Source organism: Pomacea canaliculata, linkage group LG5 (assembly GCF_003073045.1).
Source record: "Pomacea canaliculata isolate SZHN2017 linkage group LG5, ASM307304v1, whole genome shotgun sequence".
NCBI lineage: Eukaryota > Metazoa > Mollusca > Gastropoda > Architaenioglossa > Ampullariidae > Pomacea > Pomacea canaliculata.
This window is the reverse complement of record NC_037594.1, coordinates 19,021,328-19,047,534: the sequence shown is the minus strand read 5'-3', so window position 1 is coordinate 19,047,534 and position 26,207 is coordinate 19,021,328. Positions and strand designations below refer to the sequence as shown.

The window sequence follows — 26,207 nt, the reverse complement described above, 5'->3', positions numbered from 1 at the left end:
TGGTCAAAGAAGCGGGAAAAAAAAAACCTTTTCGCGCACACAGATGTCTTACTTCCTGCCGCGTCTTGAAACCAAAATCACAGCTGTTGAGTACTTTAAGAGGGCTGATAACACGGCCCACCCCTACCCTCAGCATCACCGGCACAACATCTGCTCTGTCAGCCGAAAAAGACATCTGCCCCTCCTCTCCTCCTCCTTTGCCAACCTTCCATTTCTCAAGTGCCCCCTTTGTTTCTCCATTGTGAATTGTCCAGAACATTCCACGCATGCGAGCACGCCCACCCGCACGACGGCATACTCGGGCATTGGCGCTAACGTCTGAGAAGCAGGTTACGAACCCAAGCCCAATGTCAAAGAGATAAGCGATATTAGGTTGACACTGTTACACACTGCCCTCGGTGACACCCGATTTGTGGCTTGAACCACGCGCTGTTTCTTACCGATCGACGTAACTTATTTTGATAGCCTTGTCCGACAGGCTCTGCATTCAGATCCACCACCACCACAACCACCACCACACAACCACCACACAACCACCAACACACACACTGTATAGTAAGAATTGTCACTTTATGTTATTATAAAATGTGATTATGCGATATGGAGCAAACAAGAGCGGATTGGAGCGGATAAAGGAAGTGCTTTTGGGTTTTTTTTTTTCCTCTCTTTTTCTCCCTCGCTCGTTTTATCCGTGTAGTAGATTCCTGGATCTGCGTGTACAGTCTGCTGCTACATATGGGGCAAGAAAAACCAGCCGCCAACACTGAAGCCTTCCACCCGGCTCGTCACCTTCCTGGCAGGGAGAGAGGGGCCCATGTGAGCACGAAACCTCAACTTTGCCTGATTGTCTGCAAGAAGCCATGTTGCTATCGGCTTACTATTGCACCCACTTTCGAGGTCGGTTCCTGGTGCACTGCTTGTGGGTGACATGGTTGTTCATCGTCAAGGTGTCGCCAGCATTTTTCTCTTTTTCCTGAGATGAATTTCTTAATCCTGGCTCGATTTGCTTTTTTGCCATTTGCGGAAACATGTTCGTAGTACTTGTAGAAGTTTCTGAGTTATTTTTGTAGATACCGTCCGACTTTCTTGTACTCGTTTGCTTAGCTGCTCTGCTTACTAACCTACCCCGTAGTTTGTCCTAACATTTTTCTTTGTTCGCTGCTCGCCTTTTACTGTCTTGTCCCGGAAGCAGGATTCCTTCGGTGTTGCCAGTCTGGCGAGGACGGCATTAGTCAACTGAGGGACTATGGAATTGCAGACCTAGGACAGTCCCAGGGGATGTATTGTCACAACAGCACTCGTATGTTTCCTTGTTGTGACGCCTCTCGTTTGGGGATCCATCCTACTCCACATTTTCAGACTCTTGATTAGGTCTTCGGCATGTGTGGCTGGCATCCTGCACTGTCACACTAACCGGATGCTAACACCTAGCAATCAGCTAACATTCTTTTGAAATAATAGTAGTTTACCAGACTGCAAGGCGTTAGCATCTAGCTAGTGTGACTGTGCATCCGGCCCCTGGGGGAGCAGGTACACGTGTCTCATTTAGCCCTCCCCATGTGCAGCATTTCAGGATGTTTCGTCCATCATCTTCCCGCTGTTTAGCAGTCGGCTCGGCCAGGTTGCTGCTTTTGTTGGCACGCAGAATCCGCCCAGGCCAAAAACTTAGCTTTAAGGCTGGCATGGCGAGGTTTCCTATCCTGCAAGTTTTCAGTCGGTGTGAGGTGGCAGTATGGGGGTGGGGAGGTCTGTCGACAGAATCATCAGGACAGTGAAGCCCTCGACTATGAAAAAACAATGTCAGAAGAGCGGGAGAGTGAAGAACGGAGGTTTTGGGAAAGGAGAACCTCCTTGTATTTTTGACTAATTTTACAATAAGGCATCTGTCATTTAAGTCACAGTGGTTCTTCTTTTACCGAATATCAAGCTTTCTTTTAATTTTCTGATGGCATCATTCAACAAAGAATGTAAAGTTACTGGATGTCCACACATGCCACAGACAGGCGTACAATCGGTGCAGTAAGCATATTCATTGCGCCTTCTTGAACATCACAAGTGATATTTCCTTCCGTTGTGACCTAGCCTTCATCTGATACTTTTTTCATTTGGGTTTCTCGAAGTAAGGCCTTTACAAATCCTGATATTTGCCCTACAGTCCTCACAAGTCCTTACGCCGACAGAATGTTACACTAAATCCATTTTTGCGAGCCTATTTAAAGCCACATTTCTTCATAATCAGACTCAGGGATGGTCTTATTTCCGAAGGTAGGTTTTGAACAGCATGGCGAGATCAAAAGTCAGCAAAGGGCGGAGAGTGTTGATGGGTGGGAGGTTGGCTGGGACGGGTGGGGGGGTAGGCTTGGCACAATGAAGTGAAAGGAAGACAGCTCGGTATCAAGTTTGTCTCACAGCATCAAAGTAATGTATGTTGTGAAGTCAACTGCTTTTTGAAAGTTATAAATAAATGAAACATAGTGTCTGGCAGTTTAGAGTTAAACAGTCTAGCATGTAGATTATTGAATTTTCCATAAAAAATACAGACATCAAAATTATTATTGGTGCTTACAGCTTTGATTGGCTACGCCTTACTTTGAGGTCATTGTCAACTATTGCAGAAAGGCATCAAAAGTAACTGTACTATCCTAGTGACCATGTATACAGAATATAAAGAAGTTTGAAAATTGTTTAGTATCAACCCTTGTGGACGCTTGTTCTTTATTTGCTAGTGTATTATTAAATGTGTTATGTTATTATATTGCTAGTAGATCATGTTTCGCCGTTGTACAGCCTCAGCTGCTGGCACAGTACAACCAGCCAACGACCACTCAGTCTGTAGTGGACCGTACTTTTCAAACACTTGGGTGCATAGGATTTTACTTGTCCCTGAGAACCATGTATTGAGCACAGTTTTTTGCCAACATATTGGTCTGTGGAGGTTTCTGAAAAATTTGTGAATTGTGATTCCATCTTCCAATACAAACCTTTAACCTGTCTTCTTACAGTCGTAGAATGAAGAGCCGGTCTCTCCTCCCTCCCGCTGTGTGTGTGTGTGCATGGGTGATTGCGTACAACTCTCTTTGTTCAATCTTTCTGTCGTCTAATACCTTCACACACACACACTCACACATTCCTTCCCCCACCGTCGTTTTTTCGTTAACAACAACAAAAAAAAAAAGTGGTGGCCTTGGGCGTTCAAAATGTAGGTTTGTGGCGCGTGCATCGCTTCCCCATCGATCGCAGCAAGAGATTGCCAGGCTAATTCCTAGACTGCTGATATTGCAATTCAGTGGGTGAGTGGGGACAAGGAGGTGGCGGAAGTCCCGGGGTGGAGAGAGAGAAAGAAAAGGGAAGAATGGGGTCAGATTGGAGAAGGACGGTTGGTGGTGGTGTGTTGTTGGTGGTGTTAGTGGTGGGGGTATGAGAGCTCCCGTCCCCAACCCCGCAAATCCTGAAGTAAAACAGTAGAGACGGCGCTGAGGAGCGAAAGACTGGCTATTGACGGAGGAGACTGTGGCAGCTGTAGGCTCGCTCCTGTGTAAACACCGCTCGCGTTCCTGAAGGGCAGGCAGCCAAGGGAGGGAATCTATCGCTCATTTACCACCGCGTCACCAAACTTGAGTCGGTTGGGTTATTCATACCTCCGTCTGCTCATCGATTCTGTCCTGTGCGGCGCTGTTTATGCCTCGTCATTTCTTTCGCCAACATGTTCAGTGTTCGTTACGCCTCAGCGTGCGGTATGGAGGGGGGAGGAGGGGAGGGAAGGGTACCATCCCACGTTTTCCTCCTGCACCACCGCAAACAAGACCGTATGGAGAGAACAACGTTATGTTCTGTTTTATTTATTTTGCCTTTGTTATTGTTTGGCTTGTGACACGCAAGCTCAGTGGGCCTACACTGTGCGGAGGGCTTTGTGATTGTTGTCGGAGACGCTGGGTCCATTTGCGGCGAGTGGTCTATATCATCCATGTCCGTTTTTCAAACCTGTTTGATGGCGGGGAGGAGATAGATGTATGAGGCAGACCAGTAGCCGTAAATCATAAGCATTGTAAAGTGCACAATCTGAGGTCTGTGACGGACCCCAGGCGGTCTCGGCCTCATCTCGTTCTCTCGACACCCCAAGTCTCGGATGTTGAAGTGCCCGGCCCCTGTCAAAGCCTTGGACTGTTTGTTCTGATGCAAGCATCGTACCCAAGCGGCATCGTCCACTTCACGGGACTTCCGCACACAGCAGACTTATCAAAGATGGAATGACTAGAAAGACGAGATGTAGATTGCAGCATGCGATGTTCCTCCTCCCCTGCTTCTCAGGAATCGGGCAATCGCTGTATTTGATCTTTCCTGCCTGTGAAAGTCTATCGCGATCACCATTTCTACGCCGTTGATGCTCGTTCCTGGCAGCTGGGGCTGCTAAGACCACCATGGGTACCACGGAGCTTTAACCTGTGACTGGGTGCTACAAGGGGGAGAATGGAAGGGGATGGAAAGATGCGCAGGTGCGAGGGGAGGGGGAAGGCATTTACATGCGCGCATTGAAATTAACTCGCGTAGCTTTTCGTCTGAAACAACAGAGGTCGAGCAGGTCCTTCCTTTTGTTGTAGTTTTTGTGATGTCATGCTGGTAGTTTGCAGTAACCTGGCGGGTGTAGTTAGATTGTTTAGTGTGTGTGTTGCGTAAGGCTTTTATGGAAGCTGTGAACAGCGGGTGTCTTGGAGTGATCGTGGTGCACTCTGCTTTGACACCGACGGTCGTGGCCACAGCTCCACCAGTTCCTGGGATCTGATTGTGTGATCTATAGTCTCACCCACGGACCCACCCCGAAGTGACCTCGGCGTGTCATTTTTTTTCCCCCACTGCCTTTCTTGCTTCCACTCTCGCCATTTGTCACCAAGACAGCGAAGATTGTAGGTGGCCGTGCTGACTTGGCATTCATCAGCGCCTGCCACCGATCATCCCGCTCAGCTAAAGACATGTAGTACATGTTTTATTTGGAAAAGCCCGAACATCATGCCCTGTGGAGAAGGTTTTTTTTTTTTTTTGCTTCATGCCTGACTGCGATGAGAAAACAGCGGCTGGGAAACGATTCTGCCAGTTAAGGTCATCTCTTGATCGCACATCACATGTAAAAGTCTGAATTTATTATTACAGATATTACTTTGTAACATTTTGATGCATACTGCCTGTCACCTGTCATGTTGATGGGAGCCCCAAGTGAGAGATACAAGGAAAGACACTTTCTTCAGCAAAAGCCTCGATCCTGCTAAATCTTTCTGCTGAGGTTTTGTCTGAGAAGCAAGATCGTGGAAAACAGACTCTCTGACACACACACACGGAGCATCATCCATTGTTAGCTGCTTCTGGGGCATAGCTACCTCTGAGGTTGCTGTATGAGCTGGTCACAAAGCGCAGAGACTGGTTCTTAGTGCAAACAGGCGTCTCCAGATCGAGGAGTTGGGGGCAGAATAGTGGTGAGGTTCTTGTGAATCAGGTAAAGGTGTAGAGAGGGACGACTGGGGTGGGTAGGGTGGCGGTAGTATAAGCGGACACGTTCAATAACTGAAGACTACGCATATTGTACTACCAGACTGGTATTTATGTCGAGCCTTTTCAACCCACACAACATGCCGCTGACATCGACAGTCAGTTCACACCGCGCTACAATCGCCTACCGTTGCACCCCGAGCAACTTGAGTCCCCCAACTGGCTTCCCGCGTTGTCACACATGCTTTGTTGTCAAACCGAGCAACCCCCAGTCCCCCAACCCTCCACACCCCACCCCTAGTCAAACTAGTGCAAAGATGGTACTGGCGGCAGCGCGCTCTAGCGGCTAGCAGCGGTCTTTTCGGCTCCAGCGAGTGCGAAAGATCATAGGTCATTAGCCATGCGATATCCCCCCCTGGGTCACTGTCCGCCAAGGACTGTCGTGAGCGGAACCTCCCCCCGGTGCTGGTGTACAGTGTACGGATAGAAGGCTTGTAAACTGTGGTAGCCATCCAGCTTAGCGCCATAGCGGCGTCGCGTGTGCACCTGGCCCCTCTGATCTCCACACCTGGCTCCACCCGCCGGGTCCCGGTTACCACCCCACCCTGCCACCCCGCTTTGAGAGCGCGTCTGGTGCACCGGTCGGGGTCCTCTCGGGTCACGTGTGCCCGCATAGGGCCATCCAGAGTCGCCCACCTGGCGGTCTTCGCTTGCTGGCAGATGTGAAATGGTAGAACTGGCTGGGTGTACACACAAGGTACAGCTGAAAGCAGACTTCTTAACAGGACACATGTTGTCAAAGACGTGATTATGGCATCTGATTTTTGTATGATCGTCTTGTAAATATTAGCCTGGAGTAGTCAAATACCTTTAGAATGCCGAGAAAGTCGATAGAAGGGCTGAGTGTAAAAGGAAAAGGACTTTCTTCTTAAATCCTCATACTGTCTACGAATAAAAACGAAGAACTGAAAATTTGTCATTGTGTTACTGTGAGATGTTTTAGTTACTGTTCTGTGACGCCAGAAAGAGTCACTGCGGATGGCGGTGGCATCATGTCAGAGCCAGACACCAAGAGAATTGTCGGTCGTCCCGTATTGCCTGCTGCCGCTTACCTGTGTAAGATGCAGGTATATGGGACGGATGGTCAGGTTTTTCTAGCGGCAGATCCCATTTAGGGGTATAAGCAAGCGGGTAGATGCTTTTGTAGTAAATAAATTAACACCTAACTGCACTCTCACTGCCCACCACCACCGCCACTTCCAACTGTCATCCCAAAGCATAAAAAATGGGAACAGGGCAGCGAGAGTGGGTTAAGGAAGAAAGGTTGACTGTCAAAAAGCTATTGAACTGCGTGTAATGCTATGTCATGTGGAACACGTCTTTAGGGACCATGTGTTCACAGGGTGTCCACTCCCCTGTGGACGTCATCATCAGTTGTGTGTGCTCAGGCCTTGAAATGTTCTGAAATCTCCAAAAGCACTTTATCTAGAATTCTTCAAACTTTTTGTCCATGTCAGCAGTGGGCTTCCAGCGTTTACAACTGTAGAGAAGGATGAAAGGTTCACACATCAAAAAAAAATTTTTTTTTCTGTTCTGCCCATCTCAGTAGCAGGTGAGCGGACTCTTCAGGCTTTTGTTACTCGGTCTGAGGCAGGTGTTAGTGCAACCCGTGCTTGTGTGTGTGCGCGCGCGCGCCCGGCCGCATAGGTGCGTTCGTAGCTGCTCCTTTGTTCTCTTGTTGGGACAACTGCACCGTGAGATGATGATTATAAAGGACCTGGGGTAGCAAGGATATTGTTTGTTCCTGTTGCTGTAGTGAAGAACGTTCTGCAGAACACAGAGAACACAAATCTGTTAAAAGCCCATGGGTATATAAATACACATATTTATGCAGCTGATAACATGCTTCCAAACATTTGTGCTAGGACCTCCAAGCAAGGCTGGGAGATGCTGATATCGGTAGGGGCAAAGGGGGGGGGGGCACAAGAAATGAAACAGGAGTGCTGATGCTTTTATTTTACTAAAGCTAGATTTTGTAAGAGCTCATTGACATGTAGAACACTTGACACAACAGCATATATATATATTTTTTAAGCGTAGCAGGCTTACTTTTCCATACAAACACTGATGCAAGATTTATTTTCATATTTTAACTTGTCTCTTCAAATATGTTCTCTGGCCATCTCATTTTCCCATAATTTCCATATATGTGATTTAAGATTGTGAAACTGATTTCTAAAAATGTTTTCCAAAACTCAAGTTAACAAAATTCATCTCTAAACACCCAGAGAGAAATTAAGCACATTCTTGCTACCTGAAATTTGAAGTGTGTAATTCAATTTTTAGTGAAGAGTGTGATTCACATTGCTGGCTGTCACATTTGTTTTGCCATATTTCAAGTCTTTTTCAACTGTAGACTGGATTCGTTTTGTAGCCGTCACAAGACTGCAGAAAGGAATCACAGTGCAGAGGTCTGGTGTCCATGGTAGGGTCCCATGAATTAAGACATATGCAGGTTAAACCCATTGACTGACTGTTTCTACTTGCCAAAAACCTTGAAAGTCTTCATGACTGTGTCACTGTGATGCCGTACATAAGGATACCAGCACACCCACATTCTCAATCATTACCTTTGAGAAGGATAATCATTTTTAAGTATTTAGAAATAAAGGAAACACATGTTACTGATATGATCTTTGGGTGAAAGATAAAGGTTTTCATTTGTTATGATTGTGTTGATTAAAATTTTTGGGATCAGCTATTTTGGTAATAATTGTGTGTGTGTGTGGAATGTTTGTGTAGGTGTATACTGTGTTTACATTTATGGATGTTTGTACAGCAGTGTATATTTTAAGAAAATAGTTTTGTGTGACTTAATGTAATTTTTATTTTCTTTCAGGAGATTGAGAAACTGGTTTTGAAGCCACCTTCATCTGCACCAGATATGGAAGAATCTGAAGTGTTTATAAAGGTATAACATGCAGAGTTTGTTTTGATATGTATCCATAGGATATGAAAGAATATAAGCTTCTTTATAAGAGTTTGATAGGTTTTTGAGTAAACTTGTTTCATGCATGTTGATTTAAAAATCCTTCATTGGAATACAGAAGATGTGATGACAGAATTTTCAAATGGTAAAAGTTAAGCCTGTAACCTTCAGGAAAGAACATAAATGAACTGCCCCAGTAATCTGAAGATACCAATAACTACATAGGGAAACTGAAGTTTTGGGATGCTTAAGTTCACATATCTCAGCAAAGTCCTTCCTACACCTGGTCTAATTATCTGCACTATTAGATATAGCATAAAAACCAGATCTTTATTGACATGATTGCTGAAGATTGAGTTCATGATCAATAACCATGCAAGTTGAGGTGATTATCCACTTCCAGAGCTCCTAAAATATATTAAGCAATTGTGGTAGAACTTCTTTTCTGCTGTTTTCAAAGGCCCATGACATCCCTGATGGCCATCGTGCCCCCATCCCAGAAATTACACGTCTGAGCAGTACACGTAGTGTAGACACCCAGACGCCATCAGCTCAGGTAGAGGAAGGTAGACCACACAGCGCTGCAAGTCGCTGCGACTCTCTCAGCCCAGGTGTCACAGGAGGGTTATCTTTACCATGTCAGTCGCTGGACCACTTGCATGTGGACAGTCGACCTGGCTCCCAGGACAGCAAGTCCAGCAAGGGTGAGTGTGACTCAGAGTTGATCTGTGTGGTTGGATAAGACATATATAATAACCAAATGATGTGAAAAAAAAAAAAGATTGGTTGCCCAGGATATAACTGAAAACCATTGCAGCATATGAGAGTAATTACATTTAGTCACATTTAAGAGGTATTCTCCTGTGAGGCTTGAATTTCTATGCCTGACTGTGTAACTGGAGGGATTTTCTGGGTGCCTGCATGCACATGTAAGTGTGTGTGTGCATCTAATACGTGTGTGGAAGAGCTTGTATCAATGGGTTACATTTAGTCATCGTTGTCAAGGGATTTACATTTATACTCACAAATATATGCATGCTGCAAATAAACATGTGTTCGTACACACACATGCATACACAGACATGTACATCTCTTTCCTTCTGTCACTCTTTCTCTCATGCTGATTTCACCCATGGTGCTTTTTTCAGGTGACAGTGAATACAATCAAGATTCCCCAGAGCCCTCCAAGTTTGTGTCCAGTCCCAAGCTTGAGAAATCATGTCCTTTTGTTCGCCAGCCACCTGATGGTTGTGAGAAGGTGAAGGCCAAGGAAGAAAACAGGTGTGAATTAGATTCTGCACTTAACACATTGGTCTCATAAGACAGAGCTCATCTTAGTGCAGTCATTGTTCTCACGGGTAAGCCAGTGAGAGGTCATCTTATCCACAGCGGATATGGTGACATTTTTTAAAAACTCATAATTGTAGGTTTGGGATCATAATTTTTAATAGTTGTGTTTGAAGTGACTTGTCAGGGTTATGATGTTATGATTCATAGGTGTCTGAAATGACTCATTAAGGTTATGACTCATCTTGATTGAGTCAATAATAAAGTTGCCAGAATAGTTTCTAAATTAAAGGTAAGTGGTAAATTAAAAATGATTGCGACGTTGAAGTTTTTATTTTTAAAGCTTATAAAGTATTAAATGTGTGAACACAATGGTCATTCTTATTTCGTTGTTACCAGTATTGTCTTATGCATTTTTGTGATCACATTTTCTTTTTAATTCTGCAGACATCCGTCCATCAAAGAACCACTGTTGTTCTGCCCAGTCAAGCCAAACCAGTTTGTCTTCAAGCCAAGTCAAGGGTCAGCCTTTTGCCCTCTATACAAACACTATCTGGGTGAAGGCGAACTGACGTCAAATTTTCGACAGCCTCAAGTTCCTCTTCCAGTATCCACTGTCCCATCTCTTCCTTCTCAAGGTCCTGGAGTAGAAAGCCAATGACACATCCAGTTTATGCCATCCCTGCCCTCACTTCTTTCTTTCGCTTTCTGATTGCTGTCCCCTGCCTCACCAAGCAGTCTGTTCCTGTGTTTCTACATTCTGGCTATGTTGTCTTCCTCAGGAACAGGCAGTGATCTTCAGAGACAGTGCTGTGCAGTCCCTGCTCTGTTCCACCTGCTCTTCCATTGTTAGAACTCCTCCTTTAGGTCAGGGAGACGACTGCAGGTTAAGAGATCTTTTATGTGACTGTCATGCTTGAGTGCTTTCCCATTGCATTTGTCAGTCACTAGATGCATTGGATATCACAGATCTGAGCAATGCTTTTGACTTAAACCACCCTGTTACCATACTGGTCCAAGATCTGAGATTTTTCAGATGTCGCTGTGACTGTCTTATGTGATCATAATACTAAAACACTGCCATATTGCTGGAACATAATGCAGTTAAAAGCTGTCCAATTAGAATTTTATGCTGTTACAGGATGTCTTAAATTTGTATTGGCTTTCTAATGCACTTTAGTTATTCACTATTTTTTCTTTCTTTCTTCCTCCGTCTTACCTCTTTCTAACCTTTGTTGGTGACATTCCATTCACAAATGATTCTGTGGAAGTTACTCTATGTCTACAAACTCTTCTTTTGATGATTTTTCATTTCCTCACTCACTCCTCAATTTACATAGCTTTGAATTTTTGGAACTGAGCCAAGGTATTTAGACTCAGGTGCATTTATCCTTTAGAATATTCCTGCTGGATTTATTTCTGGCTTTCCAGTTTACCCCTTCTTCAATCTTCCCCATTGCCGTCCATTTATTCTCTCAGAAACCTAATGCCGTTGCTGCCAATATGCCACCATGTTGGCTCCCACCATCAACACTAATAGCACTTCGCTGGCTAAATTACACCCATTAATCTTGTTTGTATGCTGTGTCATAAACCTCCTTCACCCCTGAAGTCAAGTTAAAAGCTGTCAGAAAAGTCTGTTGGCTGTCGCATACACAAACATCATCTGAAGGATATTGCAAAACAACAAGTTTCCCAAGGAGCAGTTTTGTGTGCTTTTACTGGCTGGTGAGGCACATTTGCTTGTGAACTTTCTTCAAAGCAGCTGTTACAAGGGTGTTTGGATGTCACTGGAGTGAAAGTAACCTCAGATGTTTCCCCAGGATTAAAAAAGAGGTTACAAGTAGGAAGCTTTTCTGTGCATGTTGTGTCGCAGGATCTATTGTTGGAGGCGGAGATTCGGCATCTTGAATACTTTCTACAGTGTGACATGTGCCAGTGTGGGGACATGAAGGAAGGTTGGCTGGCCTCGTTTTCCATCACTAAATGCATTTATCAGTGCACAGTCTTGCTTTTCCTGGGTGTGATTAAAATTGCCATGACGTTGCCTGAACAAATCTGACCAAAGGGATTGAGGGAAAGAGTGAAGTATTTTGTTGTGATGAGAGTGAGTGTGTGTGTGCGCCCGCGCAGCAGCAGAGATTGGTGTGATTCTGGAGGAAGAGCAGCTAACCCTGTACAGAAAAAAAGCAACAGTCACAAGATGCAAGAGCTGCTGTGTGAACAGCTGTCACTCAATCTGCTTCATATGACAGTTATTACTTCCTACCAAAATATGACTGATTTCTGTCTTTGATTTCAAGTTGATGCATTTTTAACAGGAGGAAACATCTTTCATTGCACACTGCTTTTACACTTGTACTGTGAGACAGTTTTTTTTTTAATATTGATTGTTAACTTGTCTTTCTAGCAAGACATCAGAGCAGCTGAATGCCAGATTTGTTACAAGCAAATTTTGCTTTGAGTGAAGAAAGTATGGTGTTTCCAAAGATCTGAGTGTGGGTTTATTTTAAATGAATTTGTTTTCTAGTATGGATGGATTTTCATATGCAAACATGTCAAGTAGTTTTATTTTAACCTGTCTGCTCTTTTTTCATACCTTTCTATTTTTGGGTCTTTGCTATTTTCAAAACCACATTTTTTCACTTTACTCCACAAGAGCAGAATGCTAAGAGTACTAACTTTTGCATCAAATCTGTAATAGTTATATAATTGAATAATTGTCTTTGAACAGATGTATGTTAATTCTGATGATCCTTTCTATTACAATGTTTGCTTTTAAACAGAAGGGTATAAATAATAATATAACAATATGTTGGACTGTAGACTGCTGCCTGGGCTTAAAGTTTTAATGGAGCACATGGATGCTTTCAGCTTCAGGCAGCAAACAAAAACTATTTTTTGTAAAAAAGAAAAGCACAGATTAAGAAAAAAACACGAAAAATCCCTTTTGGTAATCATCTCACTCTAAATGTTTCTTAAAAATCATTTTTGGAAATGCTAAAAAGTGCTTTAAATCATTTGGTCGTTTTTTTTTTTTTTTTTCATTCTAGACTTTTTTCCATCCTGCATCTTTTAGTGCAAAAATTCTTGTCCTGTTGCAGACGAGCCTTAAAGTGAAGGTGATTTAAATTTAAAATACTTTTATTCAAATGCATGAATACTATAAATCTTAACATTTTTTATTGGCTTAGACATTTGTGCAAGTCATTTCATCGTATAAAGTTCCTGAGTAGAATATGCTATTATTAAGAATTTGATAAGTGTAGCAGTTGTAAACATGGCTTATGAGGATCTGACACATTGGAAAGGTATTAGATATACATGTTTACAGCACTTTCTTCAAAGGATAGATTTTTGTCAGTTGTTTGCTTTTATATCTTTTGTCATACCTATTTTACAGAGAGAGTTGGGTCAAGGGGGGTAATACTTGCATGCTTTGAAAAAAATGGTCAGACTATCTGCTTCATTGTAGTACAGATTTAAGATTTCATTGAAATAAAAAGCAAAAGATCCTTATATTAAAGTATAATAAATAATATATTTTTTATTTTTCTTTCATTTATATTTTTTTTTCTGAGTTGGTTCTATTATAAAAATTATTTATTCACAAAGCAAGATCATAACTTTAGGTTTTCATTCTAATTGAATTAAAATAAACCTTTTTGCATTTAATACCTTCATGAGTACTTATGGATTTAGTAGCATTGTTACTTGTATTCAGATGTGTTGGATTGTGAATGTTATTATCAGGGCCAGAGTAGGAAAACATTGCTGTCAAGAACCACCATTATATTTTCTTTCAGTTGACTGTGTGTGTATCATGTACAGTCTTCAATCGTCTCAGATGTTTCACAGGGCGCCGATGTTCATAGACTACTTTTCCTTGATTTGTGTTGGCAAATTTTGGATGATTAATAGTGATCAAGTACTGTTCTCAGACAAAAGAGTTTACAAATATCTCATAAAATCAGACTATAGTTAAGTTGTTTATGCTGGTTTTAAGGTGTGTTCCAACCTGAAAAAATTTTTTTTGTTTTGTTTTATTTTCAGTCTGCTGACATTTGTGGTGCTGCATAAGAGTACCTATAAGGGATATTCATTAAGTTCAACTGCAACGGAATAGAATGGTGTGTGTGTTTAGGAACGAGAGTGCATGGTTATAGATTTGCTATTAAATGTTACACTTTACCATTGTTTGCTAACTTAATCATAACCTTTACTGTTAAAGTAACTTTTAAAGTTGAAAGTATAATTATAAATTTTCTTTTTTCACTACAACCCAAACTGTCAATATTGATGATCTGGTTTCAGTGTGCATAGAGTTGCATGCGTTTCTCCTGTCCTAAACACTGTTGTTTTATTCTGTATTTTTGGCAAAATATATGAAGAAGTCTGAGGGAGAATGTTCCAGTTTTTTTTTTTTTTTTTTTGTCTCCAGCATTAATGTTTGAAACTCATCTAGAAGGTAAATGAGCACTTTCAGGGGGATATTTTCGGATTATATGTTCATTTAAATTTCTGACAGCAAGTTCAATCTCTTGAAATCATTATTCTGTGGTGAGGACAAATTTGAACCTCTCTCGCTCTTACGCATGTGTACTGTCTGTATATGTGCACATGGCTTCTAAATTCTGAGAAATGTTTCGTGGCTGGTTGTGAATGTGAATACAGACTCCAGATCATACCATTGTAATAAGCATTTTTCCTGGTACAGATAAATGCGCTCATTTTGATGTGCTAATGTGCCCTTTCACCTAACATTCAGGGTGTCATTTTTTATTGTTCCACTAACTTTTCCCCCCTAATGTAATAAATACATGTAGAGAAGTTTTTCTAACAGACCTGTACTTTGTAAATGTTGCATCACATCCATCTTTCATCTGTGGTTTAATGAAGAAGTTTGTGTGGGTCTTGGGGTGGACATGGGAAAGACCCCTCTGTGCAGCTTCACAATTTTGTACAGCAGAAATTTCAAAGACTGACTGCTGTGACTGTGATGACATGTTCAGTACAGAGAACATGGGAACAAATCTGGTTCAAAAAACTCTTTGGGTTCCTGCCTCTTGACTGTATAACTGCAGTGGAAGGGAGCTTCAGTTATTTGTCTGTGATATACCAGTTAACTGCCTTACATTGCTTGGCACTGTATGAAATCAGTTACAGTGTAGGCTGCTTTAAGCAGCTGTTTGTCCTACAGCCGTTCTTCACTAGTATATGTTTCAGGTTTTCATCTGGTTTGCAGCTCATTAAGTTCACAGTCTCCACTGCCACAAGTTGTGAATGCAATACATGCTGTGAAGTTTGTGAACAGTTTTCTTTTGGAAGGTGGGTGGGGGATTGTTTTTGTTCAATTTGATTTAATGTTTCCAGTATAAAGCTGTCAAAGGGAAAGGTCACAGGCATCTTGTATAAAGAGGGTGCAATTCTGTTCTAGAAAGGTTAAGTTTAATGACTTGAGATGAAATCACTGACCTATGACAGAAAGTGTGGGGTTTTTTTTTCCAGAATCAAAAATTTTTGTCGTGTCATGTAAAGGCTGTTGAAATTTTTTTTAAAGGATTGTACTGAAAGATTAATAATTGTCAACAGCTACCTTGGCTACTATCAGACTGCATGGATGTTTGTGAAAATGAATGTCACACCTGTATAATTTGACAGTTTAGTGATAACGAATGTTGCACATTTATGCTGGGTATTGAAGTCTTTTAGAGAGTTCTGTCTATGTGTTTAGTGGCATTTGCATTTGCTTTATTTTTCCTCAAGAAATGCATTGTGTGCAGGCACTCTTTGGACTGCAGTGCACCTTATGCTCTTTGATGTGATAAAACAAGTGTCCAAAAGTTAAAAGTCAAAGAAGTATTAAACTTTTCATTACACTGGTCAGTGACAATCTCATAGGCTGAAGGTTACAGAGCTTAACAAGTATAGCCAGACATTGATCAACCACATGAAAGTCAGTTGAAGCCAATGTGAACTGTTTGTGGAGTGTCTTAAATTCTGAACAGCACTGTATTGAAGATAGACAGACAACACAGTAGAGAGGTTGTCCCCATGAAGCTGTTTCTGAACAGTGGTTAAAATAAATAGGTGAATTTGTCTTTTTAATAACCACCTGATAACAGTGCAGTGAGTGTATGTTTATCTTGGTCCCCTTTTATTAAGCCTTGATGTGAAGTTAATGCAGTGGGGGATTAAGTAGAATCATAATGAAAATTGTCTGTGAGCTCCCAAAAAAGTAAAGCATGTGAAAATAAAAGGTATTGAGGTGTGCTTGCAAGAGACTAATTTACCTTTTTGCCATTAGTGTACAAGAGAATGTTGATCTATTGTTGCATCTTTTATCTCAGGAGTTTGTTTTGGGTGCTGGTTTTTTATTTTTTCCAACAGAACGCAGCTCTGTGTGATTTGTTTTTTCTTGCTTTACTGCAGAAGAGATCCACTGAACTTTAATGATAATGCATTTGTATACCACACTGAAACAGAGTAAGACATGCTATTTCTGTGAGTTGAAAGTTGGCAGATTAATTGCTCATTTGCACAGTTTGTTGTTATGATAGTTTTTAAGCCATGAAATGAAATCCTGAGAAATAGGGTGAAAGGGAGGAAAGAAGCCATTTGTCATCAGAAATGGGGTCTGAAAAGGGCAGTTTAGCAGTCATGTATGTGGTAATAGCAAGAATCATGTAATTCTTATACAGGGTCATGTGATTTGAAGGTGGATGTCATGTCTGAGTGGTTTGTCTTTGCTGTGCTGCATTGTGAGGGCATAAAGCCCTTGTACATCTACAGTCAGCTCCGTTTTTAGTGAAAATGCATGTGCATTTATGAAGACTCTCTCTCTCAATAAGTCCTTGCATTGATTGATGGCTTTCTCTCAACTCCTGTTCAAATAAGTTTCAGTCTGGGATTCTGTTGATTTTTTTGATTGCCTCAACGCATCAAATTATTGAATTTTGATACCACCAGAGTTAAAGTTTCTTGTCTCTTTTTTTTCAGAATTTTGGTTTGGTTCTCACTGTGATAGTAAATAAGAAATGCTTACATATAAAGACACCTTTTTCTAAAATGTTGCTAGGAAAAAAAAACCCATTGCTGAAAGTGATAAGAGCCACATCAAGGAAGAGACCTGTGTGTGTGTGTGCACATGCGAGTGCATTTGGTTTTTATCCTGTTTTGAAAGTTGGGGTGCTGTAAGGTCTGTAGTTTCCAAGGCAGCTGCACATGCAAAGTGTTTGGGTAGAAGGGCAGCTTGTGTCTGCAGCACAACAGTGCATAACTCTAGCCTGTCCTTGCGTTTTCTGCTGTAGCAGAGTGTCAAGTAAAACACTTTTATCTAAAAGTAAAGATTTTATTAGTTGTATGGTAGAAGCAGCTCTGTCAGTGAAAGTGCTTGTCTCTCAAATGATGAATGTTTTTCAAAGCGTTTTAAAAGCTACATTGACCATTTCTCTTTCACAGTAATTCTGGCCATCTTTAACTGCTAGATAAGAGGATTTGGTTATAGTATTTCTTGTGGTATTTGACTCAATATATATGCTGTTCTCACTTTGTGTATGTGTGTGTGAGAGAGTGTGCTGTAGGGTCATGTTAATAGGTGCACAGAGTAAGGCATGACCACATGTATCATCGCTACATATAACAAGATAATTCTGCCTTGTCTTTGCGCACATATACAAAGTGTTGCTGGCATCAACTTTTGTGATTACAACGTAAAAGGTAGTATAGCACCAACTTTGATTTTTACTAGAAATTTCTCCCTCGAGAAGTGAAATATTGTAGTTACTCAGATCCAAATTTGTTTAAGTATATATTTTAATGCTTTCTTTTTAATTGTCCTGCATTTCTCCACTCCTCAGTGACACAAAGACGTTTTGATGAAAAGATTTATTATTTTTGTTGGGCTAAAAGCTTGCTTAAAGGTCCTAAATACTTGAAGTGTTGAGAAGAAATGTTAAGGGAACAGTCTAATTTTGATTTTCTGTTCTTGTAGTGGGTGGATGTGTCTCTCAAGCTGACAGAGCATTTGTTTGTGCTTCACAAACATTTCTTCTTTGTTTTGGATTTCCCTCTTCTCCCTATTACCTGGTCACAAAATTGTCCTGTTTCCAGCCCCCTAGAGATGGTGAATTCTGGATCTCTTGGACCTTCACTTTTGGCTACTGTTTTCAGGGTCTTTGAATGTCAAATAGATCCTTTTATTGGCTGCTTTATTTACTTGTCCATACACTTTTATTTATATCAGATTTATTCCTTTCTTCTTGCTTTATGAGTGAGGTCAACTGCTCTGATTGTTAAGTGGGATTGTGACTAGACATAAAGAAACAATAATAGTTTAATAGATAATAGTTGTCTGTGAAACCAGTTAAGTCTTCTTGCTTCTCCCACAAATTTATGAAAGGCTTCTGCTGTAAAGCACAAGTATTAACATGGTGTTTGCCATAGCTCACAAAGTGATCAAGCCTATCGTACGAGGCCAACAGGCATATATATATATAGTGTGAATGAGAGATATGCTTGTGTATGTTTGTGCATGCTGCACATCTCCATATGTGACTACTCAAGTTTCACTGTGGGGAAAAAATAAAATGGCATGGCATATCTCAAACTGATATAAATATTTTTGTGTTTGTGATTGTTGAAAATATTTATAGCATGAGGAACTTATTGAAGTTGCAGTTTATCTATAGATTAGTTTTCTTTTCCCAAAAGTCTTGAGTTTTAAACTGATATAAATCTATTTTTGCTTGCATTCATGCATTGAGGAGAAAATGCTTGTACATATAAATTCCAAGAGTGTTTCATTCAACGATAAATATTTATTGTTTGACTAATTTAGTTTATTTCATTACGAGTTCTGCCTTAGAAGTGTTGGTCTTTTTATTATTGCTATTTCAATTCCAGACTTGATTTGTATGAAATCTTACAGTGTTACCATCTAATTGTCTTGCACATTTTTTAGATGATGATGAATAGTTGAAGAAAAATGGGGGCAAATGATAGGTTTTGCAAAATTTAAGCATCATCATGGATCTAGTGCGGTATTTATAGACTGCTTGAATGTCATTTCACCAGCGCTAGAGGCTGCAGTCAGTTTAAGCGGGCAAAATCGAAATATTTCATCTTTGCTGTTCAGTGTGTAATGTACACACATCATTCCACTATATACATGTCAGGCTTTTGTCATGTAAAACCCAGACCAGTTGAACAGAATTGAACTTGTCATGAGAGTTTATTATAGCCATATTACCATGTTTCCAGTCAGTTTCTGTTCAGAATCACATATACCTGAAGTCTGCATTAGAAGCTAGACATATTATGCAAACAATAGTTTCAGTTTATCACATAGACTTTAATCATAAAAGAACATAACAAAATGATAAAACTGGCTTTTTTTTTACAGAATGCAGATGAAAACGTAGTGCACAATAGATGTGACAAACGAATGTGCCATTATAAGTTGGGTTTTTTTCTGTGCACAATACTGTCAAAGTAGGCAGTGCACGTGAAATGTAACTTGAGAGAAAAAGCCTAGTCTTTCTTGTGCTTACCATTTTAAACATGATTGTCTGGGGACACACCAGCCCCACATTTTTTGTTGATCACTATAACATTCTGATTGGTAATATAGGACAGTAGAAATAAAATTTTATCATTCTATACAAAATAAGACAAAAGATGTTTAAGCGTTGTGTGTGTGAGAGAAAGAACGCATCCCAAAGACCTCAACATGGTTCCAGGGAGGTAACTAAATACTTGCTCTACCTTCTTTTCGATTCCTAGCTGCTGCAATACCCGTCGCCAACAACTCCAATTTCTTCAGAGGCTGACTCTTAATTGCTCACATAAGTGAAAATAAAATTAAATCAGGAGGTGATATGTTTTTGCTTTCGTTTTTTGAACACCCGACGACCCCGGCCGGAACCATGTCCACTACTTTAGTGTTAAGTATGTCCATCTACCACACTCTAGAGCCTGGTACAAACAAACTGCATGTTGGATATCAATTCTATCTCATTTCTTCCTTTCATCGTTTGCTCTCTCTCTCTCTTGTTCTTTTTTATTGTTCGTTCGCTCTGTCTGGATTGGTACGGCCATGCCAACTTCCCCTATTTTTCCGTTTATTTCTACTTCCTTACTCGTCTTCCTCTGCTGAATCACTCTTAGTTTTTGTTACACAATTCCTTTGCGTTTTCTCTGTCTTTCGTTAGTCGTAGGTATTGTTCATCCTTCCGTTCCTCCGTATGCTGTCTTGTCTCGTTGTTGTCTCCAGCACTAAGAGCATCCTCCTTCGAGCGTGAGTACGCGTATGCGCTATAGAAATCACGCATTTATTGTGATTATTAGTCTGTTGCCTCAGATACGTGTGAACTGTCCGAAGTCCAACAGGTGGTCGTTGTTCCACTCGTCGTACCAGCGGCAGCTGCCGTTGTCGTACTCATCACACGACACGCGGGGCTGACCTTCGTCACGCTTGGGCAACGAGGGCGCTGGGGGACGTTTGCCCAGCGAAAAGAAGTTCTCGTAATAGTACCTGCAGTCACACGAAAACATAAGCACACCTATACTGTCTGCGTGTTTAAAAGTAAGAAAGAAAGAAAAAAAAAAAAGACGGGGTGAGAAAGATAGAGTCGGCGGATGTTTAGGTAAAAAGAATGGAGAGATAACAAACGAAAGATGGAAGAGAAACAGGAAAAAAGTATTTTGTTCATAGTAAAAGCGTAAACATTTACAGAACTCTTATACTGTTTTGAGTGCTCCCCCATTTTATTTTGTTGCCGAAGAGATGGTTTGGTTCTTTTCTCATGCTCACCATCGGATGAGGATGTATTTCGTTCCTTCGTTAACCACAGAAGCCACGTGGCGTGAGTGTGGTTCACATACTCCATCGGGACTCATGTTGTTCCACACTAGAGCCCGACCTTTCTCGGCTTTACCCAAATCCCCAGCTCTAAAAAATAGGAATGAATAAACGAAGAAATCGATCAAAAAATCAGGGAAGAAAATAATAAATTTTAACAAACGTTGTAGAAACGAGTTTTGCACTGTAGCAAAGTGTGGAATATCTCCTTGTAGTTTTCTAGCAATTATAATTGAGAAAGAAAGTACCTGGGAACCTGGTTTCCCCTCCATCTTTAACGTCATTCAAGTACACGAGGACCGACGCCACTCGATCTCGGAGGTCGGTGCCACCCAAAACACAGTCCGTGTGTTCTTTGTATGCTAAAACAGAATCAGCACGCGCGCACACACACACATACACACACACATGCTACACTCAATAGTCTTATCGTACCTTTGACGAGAAGCCGTAAATGTGTGTGATCTGATTACACAAATTTATCAAATGTGATTGCACACGATAAAACAGCAAGTGCTCACGCACACGTTCTGACACGTTCATACATTTGGAGAAAGATGACAGGCCGTTTGAATAAATCTTTGCAGACAGTGGCTATTAACATTTCTATTTACTTCAAACCTACCTTTGCCGGTTGGATATGATGTGATTTGGAACTTTCCGCCATTTTCAGGATTGAGACCCATGGACCGGTTGACCCTGCTGGCGAAGACGGAGGAAAACGGGGACTCCCCCGGGTAGAAAGCCGTACTGTAGCTCCAGTTTGCCTTCAGCCACTCCCCCAGCTGTCGCGAGAAGGTGGAATTCACGCAGCGAGTACCTAGACATGGTTGTTCCAGAAATGACAGTTCATTTTTTCAACTGCTGTGTTCAAGGTATAGAGAGACATTACATCTTTTATACGTCTGTCATCAGAGAAACATCAGGGGAGCCTGGACTTCAACAAAGTGAAATATACTGATGAACAATGTATACGACGTATAATTTAAGTAGAAACTGAACTTTGATATATTTATCAGACTTGATTCGTTACTGACTGCTGTCAGATGACCGGTTAAAAAAACAACAGCAACAATAACAACAAACACCAACCTTCAACGAAGTCATTCGGCGAGACCTTGACTTTCTTCTTGGCGTTCTTAAGGTGTTTCCGTAAGGTGGTGATGCTGTCAAAACAGAGGATCGGTGTCTGTGACTTCAGCTCTTGCACGTGCTTATCGTGCGCTCGACGTAGACCATCACATTCAGCCTCCGACAAGAATTCGTCGAACAGGAACACTCTGGGGTGCAGAATAAAAAATAAGGAATGAATAAATGAATAAATAAAGCTGCACCTTATGTAACAATGTCTGCAAGGTGGAAGAGTAGCAGACAACATTGTGGTCAGATAGAAAAATAAATTATTATTGTTATTATTTATTATTATTATTATTATTCAAATTAACTGAGATTTCTAGGCACAGAGTTGAGGACTTGGCGTTTACCTGACACTGCTGTTGGTTTCCTTCTGTGGCAGCAGCTCAATGGGTGGGATCCGCCGGCCGTCTGCAAAAATCTTTTTAGCCGTCACTGTCTTCAGGTAGGTAGGCTTGAAGTTACGCACTTCCTCCGGCAGATCGTCATCCACCGCCTGCCTGCCTTTAGCACCGCTGTCAGCAGCTTTGAATGACACATCTTTCTTTTTGGTCGTCTGCTTTGCTTTCTTGGTCTTTGAAGTATCTCCCTTGCCAGCACCAACTGTAGTTTTCTTAGTCTCTTTCTTGTCCGAACCTTGTTTTGGTTTGGAGTTTTGAGTGACGCCAAGATTTTCCTCGACTGCTTGTCTCACTTCAGGTGACTGAACTCCAAGATCCTTTTTGTTTACCTCACTATTTGATGATGCCACGTGTTCTTCCACTGAGTCAGTAGAATCACCTTCAACGGCATTCTGTCTGGAAGAAGCTTTTGTCTTCAGCTTGGCATCGACCTCTGGCATGTCTTTTGTGCTTAGTTCAATGTTTGATGGTGTTACTACCTCTTCTTTAGGTGTCGAAGTCTCCACTTCATCCGCTGTGTGAGCATTACCATCGGCAGCCTTCTGTTTGGAGATATTCACGGGTAGGTGGGAGTCAACCTCAGGCAGGTCCTCGTCCAGCATTCGCAGCTCAGACTGCTCACCATCCACTTCCAGCTTGTAAAACCGATTCCCCTGACACCAGCGGCCCTCTCAACTCCTCCTCGACTTCCCCTTCCATGAGGTCTCCTTCAGGTTTCCTGGTGAAAGTGGAGATGCCTGGCGTTTGCTGCTCTGTGTCGTCTTGCACGAGGGTTTGAGTCTGGTGGGCATCATCGTTGAGAGACTGCGTCGTGGCTTCTGATTGGTGGGTAGGTGGCGAGAGATCTTGAACTCGTACCTGTTCTTCAGCGACCTGTGGTGACCCATGGCCGTGTGTCACAAGGCCCAAGGCATCCGGGTACAAGAGTAAAGCCGCAGCGGCCACCACGAGGGACACAAGCAGCACCAAACCCACTGACCTCGCAACTGCACTGTTTTCCCTGCTTCCAGGCACTTTCCCCTCGACCATCAGACCCTGAATCGATGCTCTTGTCTGGGGAAGCCTTCGTCGGAGACGATCGTCTTCCTTGCGAAGCCCTTTTTCTTGCCATTGAGATTGTCTCTGGAGCTGATCACAGACTGCTAATGGCTGATGTATCTGCGCAGACCGATGCAGCTGAGAGTGGTGGAAATATATGGTGCTTTTCTAATAACCGCGATAGACTCCATGAAGGAATGAGAAGAGAGATAGATAGACAGCCATAGCGATAGACAGAGGAAGGTGACAGAAAAATAACAAGATGTTAAAATGGCAGTGTAAGAAGTCATACACACACTTGCTCTCGCATGCGTACGACGAATTACAAACACAAACACCTTGACGAGTCCCCGCAGACGAAGGTGAAGGAAAGTGGAGACAGTTGATTTTCAGTTGTAGCCAACAATGGAGATGTTTGACCTTCAGCTGTAGTCACAGAGATGGAGAGTGAAGGCAGTTGATGATGGACAGCGGTCAGAAAGTACAATATTTAAGGAGCTGCATGAAGACAACATAACTCGTCCATCGGATAGTAGAACCAGAATGTTATTTTTTCATTATTCACCGATGGTTTTTGACGAGGTCTTCTTTTTGCAGCTCCCCACAGATATATTCATTTACATTTCCATTAAGTATATTTTTCTTAAAAATGACTTCGTCCGAATGGCGCACACAGTCAAAGACACAGGACACCACTCATGCTCGAAACAATATAAGACAACTTATTACATACAACAGGAAAGGAAGATAGTATATTACCACAAGATAAAGGAAAGCCATGCTAGTCTATTTCTAGTTGTCAATGTTTTCAATAGTCAAATCTATTTGAGAAAATCTCTCTTGAAACAGCTATTTTCTATTAATATCGGTTTTATTTATTTATTATTTTGATGGCGTTTAGGGACAAAGAAAGAGTGAGAGACAAAGCCGGCTTACCCTTTATTGTGTTCTTTGTCGCTATATAGCAACTGTTGACGACACTGTGGGGACAACGGGCGAGAACAAGATGTGGTCTTGCGTGCAGGCAAGGACCTGTCATCTCACTCAGGCAAGAAAATATCCGAGCAGATAACTGCTTCGAGCATGCGTCCAAGTGGGAATGCGAGCTGACAAAAGCATCCCTGTGCATGGCTGACAGCTACTGTATCTGTGTTCCCTCAGGCTCGCGTATCAAAGAGAGGTCGAGATGTGATGTGTGCACGCATCGTGTAGATTGTCCCTGTCACGACGAGGTCTTGATACGTTGAAGTAGTCAACACTTGAGTGAAGAGGTCGAAGGTTGGTTTGTATCATCTTTGAGTCCAATGATCTTTCCTCTCTCTATATATATATATCGTGCAAGCTTCACCACATGCATATGCTCAGTCAGCCGTCGTCTATGTTGCTTGGAAAACAAATAGTTGTCTGCTTGTAAACGTAAACAGTTGCATGGTCATCTCAGGCATGCATGATAAAGAGGTGCATGGTCGTCCGCTTGCGTGTATCGCAAAGAACTGACCGTCTGCTGACAGCCTTAAACACATCGTAAAGAGTTAAGTCTTCGGGTACTGGAAACTAAAGGTGATGAATCACTACCCGGGAAAGTTTTAATCTTTTACGCGTGGTCCCCCTCGATCTCTCTTTCCACCAGTCTGAGCGGCGGAGACTGGTGCATATCGACAGGGAAGGTGTGAACAATGACTCAAGGGAAACAACCACATTTGTCATGTATATCACTGAATGAAGCTGGGGTTACTTCCCTTACTCCACACTTCGACCAACGCCACTTGCGCGTCTAGGAAGAGGTGAGATATGGAGAGGTTTTGCTGGGCTGGGGAGGTGGATAGGTTGGCAGCGAGAGAGAGATGGGTACTGCCTCCACGTAAAACTGGCTCCGAGAAAAGGGAGGTCTCTAACAGCTCACCCCCAACAAACTGCAAAAGGTTAGGGGATGACCTTTACCTTTGCTGGGCCAGAAATCTGCGATGAAATACACTGTTCCATATTTTGATGCGTCTTCAATAAGTAAACTGAACGTCAAGCAAAACTGCTCCTGTTATTTTTTTCATCCTCTTCTTTGAAAGCACTTAACAAGTGAGTCAATAAAACCCTGACGTATAAATGGGATATTAGTTCGTGATGTAACAACCTCACTGCAAATTCATTCTCCTGCTAGGCGCGGTGTTGGGAATACATTATGTTCACATGGCTGTAACAATTACTGGGTGATTCGACACAAGAGACGACCGAAAAAACGACAAAATTCACGTGAATATTGGAATCTGCTGACTGCTGAAATGTAAAAACGTGCCGAAAATATTGCACGAGACTTAGCAGCTGCTGGTGGGAGTGGTGTAGAGGTGCTGTTACCACTTTCGGTTTCATTTGTCAAATAACGTCAGCTCCGTCGTACCTGCGGCAGGATGGGGTAGGGCTAAGGGTTTTTCTTACCGTTACACACCATGCACCCCACCCCAACAAACTCTGTGTCCACCGTAAGCCATCTGTCGAGACTCCCGAGTAGTTACAAAAGGCGAACTCATGTGGGTGTGTGGGCGTGCGTGTATTTTCCGATCAAGCCAGAATGTCAGTGGAGCAGACACAGTCGTGCAGGTTGTTTTACTTTGAACAGTCGCTACATAAACCTGTTTATCAGGACCAAACGTTAAGGTCTGTAGCCATGCACTCTTCTGATAAGTGGGGTTCAAAATATTTTTAAAAGAAAATCGTTTCCGGAACTTTAGGCAAGCACTTGGAAACACTTTGCCACATTGCTTGGGTGAGGTTTGAAACAAGAACCTCTGCTCAACTGCGTGATAATGCTACAGCATCCAAATAAAGGACAGGCTGTCAAAACAGACCCATTTGTTAATAGAAATATAACTAAAGACCTTTTTAGTACGTGGTACATGTTTACTCGTTTTTTTTTTTTAGTCCGTTTGGCTGCGCGAATGTTGGTCTAAAGGAATGGATCTAGAAGGGTGTGGTGATGGGTCAAAAATTAAGGTTCGTTAAAAGGGGGGAAAAATAAGCGTGAACG

General features: G+C 42.0%; 2 protein-coding genes across 2 annotated transcripts in view; one reads left to right on the top strand and one right to left on the bottom strand.

The window, feature by feature from the left end:
• LOC112565304 (glucocorticoid-induced transcript 1 protein-like) overlaps positions 1–19,424 on the top strand; it is a 36,756-nt gene extending 17,332 nt beyond the window's left edge. Inside the window, exons 5-8 of the mRNA XM_025240692.1 lie at positions 8,378–8,449; positions 8,928–9,171; positions 9,616–9,748; positions 10,202–19,424. Coding sequence (XP_025096477.1) covers positions 8,378–8,449; positions 8,928–9,171; positions 9,616–9,748; positions 10,202–10,415 — 663 coding nt within the window. The 3' untranslated portion in view covers positions 10,416–19,424. The remainder of the gene's footprint in view (positions 1–8,377; positions 8,450–8,927; positions 9,172–9,615; positions 9,749–10,201) is intronic.
• Positions 19,086–25,635, bottom strand: LOC112565303. The gene is given in 9 exon segments (XM_025240691.1): positions 19,086–20,288; positions 20,568–20,682; positions 20,685–20,705; positions 20,864–20,977; positions 21,241–21,435; positions 21,708–21,895; positions 22,100–23,308; positions 23,527–23,614; positions 24,125–25,635. Coding segments are annotated over 7 exon segments (1,464 nt in total). The 5' UTR covers positions 22,753–23,308; positions 23,527–23,614; positions 24,125–25,635; the 3' UTR covers positions 19,086–20,110.
• Between the last annotated feature and the right edge of the window lie 572 nt (positions 25,636–26,207).